This window comes from Benincasa hispida, chromosome 4 (genome assembly GCF_027475165.1).
Source record: "Benincasa hispida cultivar pf3 chromosome 4, pf3_genome.v1.1, whole genome shotgun sequence".
Taxonomy (NCBI): domain Eukaryota; kingdom Viridiplantae; phylum Streptophyta; class Magnoliopsida; order Cucurbitales; family Cucurbitaceae; genus Benincasa; species Benincasa hispida.
The window spans coordinates 54,882,739-54,894,498 of NC_143481.1; the positions used below are offsets into that span (position 1 = coordinate 54,882,739).

The 11,760-nt window shown below is 33.2% G+C and overlaps 1 protein-coding gene across 1 annotated transcript; it reads left to right on the forward strand.

Moving 5' to 3' along the window:
• Positions 1 to 1,806: 1,806 nt before the first annotated feature.
• Positions 1,807 to 7,370, forward strand: BIO2 (Radical SAM superfamily protein). Its single transcript, XM_039030582.2, has 6 exons — positions 1,807 to 2,247; positions 4,090 to 4,269; positions 4,958 to 5,064; positions 5,646 to 5,851; positions 6,444 to 6,583; positions 6,740 to 7,370. The coding sequence occupies exons 1-6, from the start codon at positions 2,029 to 2,031 to the stop codon at positions 7,043 to 7,045; spliced, it is 1,158 nt and encodes a 385-aa protein (XP_038886510.1). The 5' UTR covers positions 1,807 to 2,028; the 3' UTR covers positions 7,046 to 7,370.
• Positions 7,371 to 11,760: the final 4,390 nt, after the last annotated feature.

An 11,760-nucleotide genomic window follows, 5' to 3' on the forward strand; every position in this document is an offset into this window, starting at 1 on the left:
CCATGAAAATAATATATAGACATTTTGAGTGTGTTTGAGACAAAGATTATCCTAAGACTATAATATCCATCTCTTGCTACAGTAAATACTATTTTGGATTCCCCAATTAGCTACAGCCAACACTATTTTAAAACTCCCATTTACTATAGTATTTGTTATTTGCTATAGTTTATACTATTTGACATTCAACATTTTTTTATTCTCTGCTACAATGTTTATTATTTATTTATCAAACTAAAATAATTTATACCTCAAACGCATACTATTATAATCCAAACTAAAATAATCTACACCCCAAACACAAACTATTATAACTCAACTATAATAACCTAGGATTGTAATAATCAACTTCTTGCCTCGAACACCCCTTTATATTTTATTAAATTTGTGAATTTTGTGTTTAATATTTCTGTTAATTAAAAAAAGAAGGCTAAGGGTTCATGGATACAAAACTAAATTTTTAGGTAATGTTTGATAACTTTTTTTTTTTCTTTTTAGTTTTTGAAAATTAAGCCTATATGTACCATTTTCACCTTTAAATTTATTACTTTTTTTTTTTTTGTATTTGTTACCAATGTTTTAAAAACCAAGCAAAATTTTGAAACTAAATTTTTTTTTAAAAAAGTTTGTTTTTGTTTTTTGAAATTTGATTGAAAATTCAACTCTTTTACCTAAGAAATATATAAAACATTGTTAGAAATTGAAAGGGATAGACATAATTTTCAAAAATCAAAACTAAACATTAGGCTCTCTCGGTAATCATTCGGTTCTTGGTTTTTGTTTATGTTTTTTTCAAAAAAAAAAAATTAAGCTTATTTTCTCTTAGTTCCTTATAATGTTTTTTATATAAAGAGTTGAATTCTTAGTCAAATTACCAAACAAAAATAAGTTTTTAAAAATTACCTTTTTTTAGTTTTCAAAACTTGATTTGATTTTTGAAAATATTGGTATGAAGTTTATAACTAAGCTAGAAATTTAAAGGTAAAAGAGATATTTATAGGCTTAATTTTTAAAAATTAAAAACTAAAAGCCAAATGAGACCCAAATGAATAACGAACGAGGCCTATGTGGGTTGAACTATGCACATATTAACCGAAAACATTCAAATCAAGCATTATTTATATTTTTCATTTAGGAAGATGTGAGCAAGTATCATTAGAACTTGTAAGTTGAAATTCGACTAAAGAGAAATCAAGATTTTTGTACGGATGACTTATTCTCAGCCTCGTAAATGATTAATGATCTGCTCCAAAAAACAAATGAAATCTAACATTCTGCTTACGCCAAAACACATATCGCATTTTATACAATATTGGGGGATGCCCATGTCTATCGTAACCTTAATGCGATGACCATGTCTTTTGCAATCTTAATTTTTTCCACTCCAATATTCATGACGGAAGCACAAGTGAGAAAAATGAAAATTGAATAGATGTGGTCATCTCTAAAGAGATACTGTATAACATGCAATAAAAGCAATCGTGCACTTCGACGTAAGCAGAATGTTAGATTTTATTAATTTTTGGGGCGAGTCATTAATCACTGGGGAGTTAAGAACCGATCCTCTTTCGAAAAAAACTAAAAATACTGGAAAATTTGTACGAAAGATCCAAAAGTTGGGCCCAAAATGTCAAATGACCCGAATTTTCAAAAAAATGTTAAATAACCCTTTGCTGATGCAAAGTTCAGGTGAAATTACCGAAATAAACTTGTGTACCAGGAAAAGTCCATCTTGCTCTCACTCTCATTGACGATCTACTCACCTACTTCACTAATATGTGACTTGATTTGACATTTTAGGTCCAATTTTTGAGTCATTCGTACAAATTTCCAATAAAAGAAATCCAAGGCGGAGATCGCAATGCTGCTGCCTGGTGCTGGATTTAGCCGTTGAGCAACTACTCACCTACTCTCCTCTGCCCATCACTCCATTTCGCCGGAAAATTCCTCCTTCCATCTTTCCGCCGATATCAATTTTCCCCTACAATCTCTTCTTCTACCGCCTTTCGACCATAAACAACCACCGAAATGTTATTTGCTCGATCCTTTTTCCGGTCCCAGCTGAAAACCTCCGACGTTTGCCGCCATTCTCCAGGTTTTTCTTCCCTGTTTTCCTCTCTTTCAGCTTCTTCCGCAGCGTCAATTGAAGCCGAGAGGCTTCTCAGAGATGGGCCGAGGAATGATTGGACTCGACAACAGATTCGGGACATTTACGACTCTCCCCTTCTCGATCTACTTTTCCATGGTGTCAGTACTCTCTCTTTCTCTCTTTGTTTTTGTAATGCAGAATTTTTTCTTACTATTGGTGGGTCGTTGTGCATTTAGAAAGTGAAGCTATTCCTTTGAGGTTGCCCGTTATTGTATAGCTTCCATGTTCTAGGAGGGAGAAAAATGGTGGGTTTTAAAGGCTGAGCTTCGCGATGATAAATTACATATTAAACAGTTCAGGTTTTATTTCTTTTTACTTGACGTTCTCGAAGACCTTCGCAGAAGCACCTTTGAAACATTATGGTGATTCTTGACTACGTTTCGTTAGTTTTTCTCGTTGAATCTAGCTTTAATTTATCTACTTAGGATGCACATGCAGAATATTGGATTGTTACTTCATCCATCTTGCAGTTGGAAAATTGTTGCCTCTAAGGGGATTTCTCCAAGGTGATCCAGCTCCCCTTTATTTTCACTACCATGGTGGACTCGGGAAATGGATATTTTTCTAAGCCATTTCCTGTAGGTAGATAATATCCCTCATTTACAATATGTAGATGACTCCCTGCCTTAAATTGAGGAAGAGATTAAGCCTTTATTTGCTTTTGACTTGTTGGGAACATTGGGTTGGCCTTTAATCTGAGGACATCAACCATATACTCAGCCACGACCCTTTTGCTTATAGATGTTGATTCTAATGTGATTCTCCATTGAGGCTTCAGTAGTACTGGCCTAATTATATGTTGGCTCTTCACAGGAAGTGAGCAGCGAGCTCTTGGGTGCCAAGGCACCGGTACTTTGAGATTATAACTATCGACGGCTCTATCAAGTCGAAAGAGTGCTCTGACTTGCCCACCTACAAACTAATATTGAGGCTCTTTCGACTGGACTTTCCAACAACCTTTCTTCTAACTACCTATTGAGAAACTTTCTGCTATTCAAGTTGCATGGGGCTTGGTGATAGATTATCTCCTCCCTCCTTTAAGGATGTTTAGGTTTCGAAATTGTTTTGGCAAGATCCTCTTACAAAATTCTGAGTGTCTCTGAATGAGATGAATAGAAAGGAATCGGAAATAAAATCCATAAACTGTTAAAGAGTCCAACATATACGTCAGGCTCTTGATGAGAATGTAAATTCATTTAAATGTTCGTTAAAAGTAACTTCCCTTTCTTCTCTAAAACTATCACAGTTGTGTCAAAGATAACCACTCCTAGAAAGACTTTTCTGAGGGGAAAAAAATCTTTTGGAACATAACTCTGAAGCCACCATTCATGTCAATATCATGGTTGCATCAATGATCCAAGGGCCTTATACTTAATGCCTTTGAGTATATCCTTGTCCAGACAACATGATAGGAAATGGTGCTTGTTGCATTCTTGTTCATTTTTAAGTTAAATGCCTTTTCATCGCTGTAGAAGCACAATGGGTCATCTAATATATCATCAAAATAACCAATCATCTATAAATTAACATAATGCCAATTGTTTACATTTTTTTTTGGGATAAGAAACAGAGGAATATATTACTCAAAGAATCAAAAGGACAGCCTATGGGCAGGGGTTGAGGATCCCCCCACCAAAACTATACAAGAAGTGTCTCCCAATTATTAATAATCATAAGAAGGCTGTAGTTATAAAAAAACTTGATATAATTTGTACGCCACCAAGAGGCTGTACCAATTGCTTACTTTGTTTTCTTAATGAATAATTTATATATGGAAACAGATTCATTACACATGTTGTGGTACAAGTTCTCTTTTTCTCCCCATAGTGCAACTTGACCTCCTTTTCATTCAAGTTCTCAGATGGGTTTGTTTCACTTGACGCAATAGCTCCATGTTTGTCAACCTATTAATTTGTTTGCACATATATATACTTCTTCAGGCGCAAGTTCATAGGCACACACACAATTTCCGGGAGGTGCAGCAGTGTACTCTCCTTTCAATCAAAACAGGTGGGTGTAGTGAGGATTGTTCCTATTGTCCTCAATCATCGAGATATGACACTGGCGTGAAAGCTCAAAAACTTATGATCAAGGATGTTGTCCTGGAGGCAGCCAAAAAGGTATCCCTTTTAATTGGGGCAAGTTGTTCTGTATATCTGAGCTGAGTTTCATTGTAGAGAGAGATTAACCAATAATAACGTTAATGTCTAAGATAAGGTGGACTTGGTACTGTTGTATGATACAGCTTCTCTATTGGACCCTGACTGACACCCTGAGAGGGGGGGATGCTGAAGATGTGCGTTCACATTTTACTGGAGCATAAAATCAAATGTTCTGATCTATAAAATATCAGAACTTTTTTTATTATTTTTTATTTTTAAATTATCATGAATTTGACAACCGTCTGGGCAGCTATTATTTTTCTTCTTGAATACTTGATGACTTGCATGTCCGGTATTTATGGTAACTCAGTGTTAAAAATATTTTATTGAACAAGGTTTATATTCCAAAATAAATTGATTTAATTTTTTATTTAGAGCAACATAATGTGCATTGCATGTGATGCTTCAGTCTTTGCTCGAAATCGTGCCATGCTGATTGGTAACTTTTAGTAACTTTCTTTGTACTTGTATTTTTCATGTAAAAAATTATAACACGTCTGTATCTGAACTTTTCCTTCTCTTTTATTTCTTTACTCCATGCTACTCTTTCTTAAAAAGAAATTGAAAAAATGTTGAAAAGGAATAACTTATTGGAATTTATTTGTCCCTTGCACCATTTAAAGCAGATATTCACATTGTCTGGCAGGCAAAAGAGGCTGGTAGCACAAGATTTTGTATGGGTGCTGCTTGGAGAGACACAATAGGAAGAAAAACTAATTTCAATCAGATCCTTGATTATGTAAAAGAAATAAGGTAACAAAATTTCATCTTAAATAAGAAATAGCTACAAAAGATAAAAAGACTGAAATAAGTAGTAACTAACAGAATACAGGACAAAAATGCTGTTGTATCTTGGGGTGAATAATGGCGCAGAGCAGAGCACTTAACAAGAATCTGCAGCGATTTAAAAAGCACATCAGCTAATGATTTGAAAGTGCCTAGTGCAGCACTTGTGTTCCCCCCACCCCCTTTTATTCTTTACGTACTAGGAAGGACATTGCTAGGATTCTTCTACTAAACACAATATCTTAAGCAAAGCCTGTCTTTTCTCATTTTTCTCAATCTCTCTTCAAGGGTTGGAGTTTGGTTTTCCTCCCCGTTTGGTAATATATGTGTGCATCTTTATATATTATATATATAAGATTTCTGCAATTGTTAAGATTAGCAAGAGTTGACTCTTAAATATCATCCAATCAAGCTTGTGCCATTCATGATTGGGAAACTGAAACTATGGCGAGAGACGAAAGTGTACAACAATTATAGCTTTTTTGACTTGAGTAAGCACTTGTACATCGATATTCATTCTCAAATCAAACTTACCTGTGATGTATTAGGGAGATGGGGATGGAGGTCTGCTGCACCCTGGGCATGATAGAGAAGCAACAAGCTATTGACCTCAAAAAGGCAGGCCTAACAGCTTATAACCACAACCTAGACACGTCAAGGGAATACTACCCAAATATTATTACCACAAGGAGTTATGATGAGCGTTTGAAAACCCTAGAATTTGTTCGTGATGCTGGAATCAATGTCTGCTCTGGTAATTTTGTACATCTTTGATTTTGACTCATTTGGAATTTGATATGTTGACAATTTGATTGGATATTCCTAGATTCATACCTTATTTATGGGGAAAACTTCCATGAATGAATAACTATTAGAAGATATGGCTTTTGAAAGAAGGGAAAGCCCCCACAGATCACGAGACAACGAAAGGGCTCCCCAGTTAGCATTTGGCTATTTAGGATTCATAACACATACAAGGAATGATATATTCTGAAAATGCTCAGCCTGGTCAGAAAGCCAAGAAGTCTACTAAAAGTTATTGTTATATTTATTACAATTTAAGAGGATACTATTGCCTCAAAAAAATAATAATAAAATAAAAAATTAAGATGATAATATTCATTTCAGTGTGAAATAGATATGGCCTTTAACATGCTTAGAGATTTCATTTATTAGTAGACCAACTATAGAGGTTTTTTCAACTCCTTTGGCTATCAGTAATGACTTCCTTTGAAAGCTAAAGGTTTCGTGAATTTTTGGTGTCTTGTCCCGAATAAATATGGCATAGGTACTTTTACTGCGTAATAATCTTATAACTTGGTGACATTCTTGATTCCTGGCAATAGGAGGAATCATTGGGCTTGGAGAGGCAGAAGAGGACCGTGTCGGTTTGCTGCATACCTTGGCGACGCTGCCCACACACCCAGAGAGTGTTCCAATCAACGCGCTGGTTGCAGTGAAAGGAACGCCTCTTCAAGATCAAAAAGTAGCTTCAATTTACTTAAAAGATCGACCATTTTGTTTATTACACTCTTGAAGTCTAGCTTACACGCTTGTTCTTCATAGCTGTTGCAACTTGATTACTCATGAAAGCTACTGCTTTGGTTTCTATAGTGAATAGTTTTCTTGCCTTTTTATTCAGCCTGTTGAAATATGGGAGATGATTCGAATGATCGCTACAGCACGGATCACCATGCCAAAAGCGATGGTAAGGTTGTCAGCAGGTAGAGTGAAGTTCTCCGTGCCCGAGCAGGCATTATGCTTCCTTGCAGGAGCAAATTCTATCTTCACTGGTGAGAAACTGCTAACGACGCCAAATAATGATTTCGATGCTGATCAACTCATGTTCAAGATGCTGGGTCTGATTCCAAAAGCTCCCAGCTTCACTGAAGATGTCCAGAAAGCCCCTGAAGAAGAGTCATTACAAGAAGTTGCTTCCAGTTCATAAGCCCACTGACCCCACTGAAGTGAACATAATCTTCTCAATGGCTTCAGAAGCTCATGTTATTGCTCAACTCTCTCTTTCAATTTTTATTTAGTTGCATCTCTCTCAATTTATTGTAGAAAAATTTGGTCAACCTTTGCTAATCTATAGATTTGCAGTTAGTATTTTATGAGATGTTGGCTAATGGAACTTATAAGAAAGGGAAAAAAAATGAAGAGAGGCATTGAGCAATTCTCCTTGACATAAAGAGTAGAGAAGTCATTTGTTTTACTAGTCATCAATTCATTGTATTGATAAATGTTTAACAAATCATTATCATTTGGTTTAATTTAAGGTCCTTATGATTCGAAGATGATTAGAAGTCCTTACGGTTTGATAAAACCTTCATAAATAGTTTTTATTATAGGGGACTATTTTTTGAAGATTTTATCAAATTAGAGACTATTTATGAGGTTTTATCAAATCATGAAAACTAAGTTCTAACTTTTAAAACAATGAAGATTAAATTTCTAACTTTTTTTCAAACTATAAGCACCAAATTTATAAGTTAATCTTATCATTTCCATGGTATTTTGTAGCTAGTTTTCTTTAGTATAAAATTATATCTCGAAATCCTACCAAAGGATTAAGGAAGAAGAGACCTGTTTTTTGTTATGAGAGAACGGAAAGTTGGAAAGTATTAAAATTATGAATACTTATTTAAATCTGACTTTTTAAAGAATGGAAAAACAAATACCACCAAATATGGATAATTGACAAAAATAACCCTTTTGAAGTTTTAGTTTTGAGTTTTGGACCCTTTTTAAAACGCTTGTTTTTTTCCCACAATTTTGAAAATTAAGTAAAATTATTCTAATACCCTTCACATTTCAAAAGTTACTCAAACCCTCCAAACCCTTACTCTCACTATTTTCCTTTGCCATTTTTGGTCACCCCTATCATTTCCTCCATCTCACTCCATTTATCTCCATTTCCCTTGCCATTCTCCTTTTCATTGAAGATTATTTGGGATTTTTCAACTAAGGTATGAATTTTCATTTTTTTTTTCACTCAATGTTAGTTTATGTTAGCTGTTCTTGCGTGAATATTTGAAATCTATGTTAGATCTATGTTGGATATTAATTTTTTCCTAAAAACATCATGTTCGGCATTTTCTGAATAAGTTTGGGACTAAAAATGAGTTTCCGAAAATCGGTCTTACCCGGCCGGGCTTCATATGATGGTGACCGGGTATGTGATTGGGTGGAGAAGATTGAGGAAGATTTGGGGAAGATTGCACTCGGTGCTAAACCGATTGAGCCCCCATGTATATTTCAACCGGCTATGGGCGGGAAAGAGAGGAAAGGACGAGGGGGAAGGGGAAAAATCGGATAGGGGTAGGTGGCGCCCGACTGGGCTTCAAACGAAAATAACTGGGTATGTGACCGGACCGAGAAGAATGGGGAAGAGACTTGGGGAAGATTGTCGCCCAGTGCTAGACCGACTGGGCCCATGTATAATTTGATCAAGTATGAGTGAGAAAGAGAGGAAAGGACGAGGGGGAAGGGGCAAAAATCGGGTAAGGTAGGGGACGCTCGGTCAGGCTTCATACGAGGTTGGCCGGGTTAGGATCGACTCTACCGGGCCCGGACCCGAGGAAGACTCGGTGAAGCCCGATCGGATCACTTGGTGAGGGGTCAATCATTTTATGCCATACCCGGTGAAGCACGGTCGGGAATCAAACTTATTCCAACATTTATTTTGCTCCCGGTAAAGCCCGGTTGGGTAATTTGAACTCATTTGCTTCCTACCCGGTGAAACCCGGCCAGATATCAAATTTATTCCAACATTTATTTTATTCCCAGTGAAGCTCGACCGAGTAATTTAAACTCATTTGCTTCCTACCCGGTGAAGCCCGGTCGGGTATCTTAAAAAAAATCTTATTTTTTTTAATGTTTTTCTTATAAATTTATAAATAAATATCAAATGCAGGGCATTATTAAAAATAATAATAATAATAATAATCATCATCATCAAAGCAAACATAAATCAAACTCCAAAAATTTATAAATAAATATCAAATGCAGGGCATTGTCAATTTTCCCAAAAATTAGTGAACTAGTGAGAATACATACAAAAATGAAATACATACCTTCTTACGACGGAGTGTACAAAATTACAGCTTTGTGAAATACAAGTTTTGGACTTGACGAATTTCATTCTAGAAACAATTTGATGAAGATAACTTTTTGTGGGGTTGTAAACAAATCAAATTTGGTGGAGAATTTTTTGTGAGAATAATTTTTTGTTAATGATTTTTGGATAAATTAATTTTAGGTGGAGAATGTGAATTAATTTGGTAGGTTGGTGGTAAGGGACATAAGAGTAATTATACAATCATGTTTACATCATTTTCATCATCAAGAGGGTCAAAAAAACTTGTTTTCAAAAAATAGGTCAAAAAAACAAAATAAAACTTCTAATGGGTCATTTTGCTCAATTTTCCATCAAAAATATCTCATTGGTTACAATAGGTTAACTTATAAAAAGTGCCACATAACTTTGTACTTTGTATAAAAATATCTTTGAGTTTTTAAAAGTTTCAAAGATACTCATAAACTTTCAATACGAGTTAAAAAATGTCATTGTCGTTAGTTTTGGATGGAAACGGTTGAAGTTTTGTTTAAAAAATCTCTAGATTTCCAAAAAGTTTCAAAAATACCTTTAACTTAAAAAAATTTTAAAATACTTTCACCATTAGTATATGAACAGAAACCAATTCTTAAATTTTTCCTTAATTTTCCAATTCTTAGGTTACACCAATTTTCTCAATAACCAATTTTTTTTTTTTTTTGTTAAAACATAAAATCCCACAAAATTCTAAAGTCAAAATTTCCTCTTAAAATATATACCAGAAAGGATAAATGGTCAAACAAAAATATGTATTTGGTTATTAACACACACTCAACTATTAACGTACAACTTTGTTAAAACATTTAAGTCCTAAAATTCTTTGGTGCCTCCTTTATTATCTTTCTTCTTATTATAGTTTATATATTTTAATTGAAGTGTTCAAATTTATTTATTTACTTATTTTTTTATAAATAAATGTTAATAAAAAGGGAGTAAGAGGGTACTAAAGAAGGGGTAGGAGAAAAGAGATGGAAAAGAGAGAAGTAAGACGTTATTAACTGTTTCTATTCATCGAACAGTAAATGTATTTTTTTTATTTTTTTTAAAGTTCAAGGGTATTTTGGAAAACTTTTGAAAGTATATGGGCATTTTTGACACAAAGCACTAATGGGACGTTTGGGGCAGAGACTATTCTAAGACTATAATAACCACATCTTGCTACTGTAAATACTATTTCAAAATCCCCAATTAGCTACCGTCAACACTATTTCAAAACTCTCATTTGCTACCATATTTACTATTTACATTCATCGTTTTTTTTTTTTTATTCTTTGCTAAAGTGTTTACTATTTTCTTCTCAAACTAAAATGTTTATACCCAGTGGCGGAACCAGGATTTTAGGTAAAGGAGAGGAGAGACACAAGTTCATATAAATATTATATTAGATGCATCGATATAATATTCAAATCATATAATATTGTCAAAACGATAATAACAAACTGACCTACGGAAAGTGGCATATCTAGAATTTCATGTTACGAGGCACAACTTTATATAAGGTTAGAATTTTAATCCATTAACATCAAAATTTGTGTCATATATAGTTCTTGAACAAAATATAAACTAGATCATTGACAACTCTATTAGTGTGTCTAATATGTAGTAACAAACTTTTTTTTTTTTTTTTTGAAAAAAGAATGTAACTATTGACAACAAAATTGAAATAGTGAGGTTCAATTAGAAAAATAATAATTTGTTGTCTAATACAATGATTAATGTTTAAGTATTTTTAATATTTTATGAGATCTTTAGACAATTAATTAAAAGTTTAGATATTTATTAGACATAATTTCAAAAACTAAGCGTTAAACTTGTAATGACTTGAATGTAATCTTAAAATAATGGTAAAGTAAATAACAAAGCAAAAAATTTATATGTGAAAATGGTGTTTATATCCCGTAATTTTCAAAAACTAAAACACAATAACCAAATAGTTACCAAATAAGCTTAAAATTTTAAAAATATTTGTAAATAAACATGAATATATGTGAAAAAATATAAAAATAGAGTGAAGTCTTTTAAGCTATTATACAAATATATATGAAATGTTAAGGAACAAAAAATGGTTTTGTTTTTTTTTAAGAAAAAAGAGTTGCAATGTGGGGATGATCTTGGTAAACTTGTGCCTCACTCTCCGTCTATTTATTAATATATTTTTTTTCTTTAGTTCTCTCTCATTCTCAATTCTCAATTTTTGTTTATTTTCACATTTTTATCTGATAATTTATAAATTATTCTTAATTTTGTGTTGCTATTTCTTTTTACAATATTTTGTGTTACATATTTAATATTTAATTTGTTTTGTATGTTTAAAATATAAAGATGCATATTTTTTTAATGTTACAATATAAATTTTTTATTTATGAAATATAGCTACAAAAGACTATATTCGTCCTTTTTTTATATATAAAAATAGAATAAATTAGCAGCATATATTTGATAATTTTGGTTTTTGTGCCTTGACAAATTTTAATTCCTTTTTTCTTTTAAAGCTTGGTTATTTTACAATGACACTTTTCTAATACTGGCTTTTTAAATTTATTTTT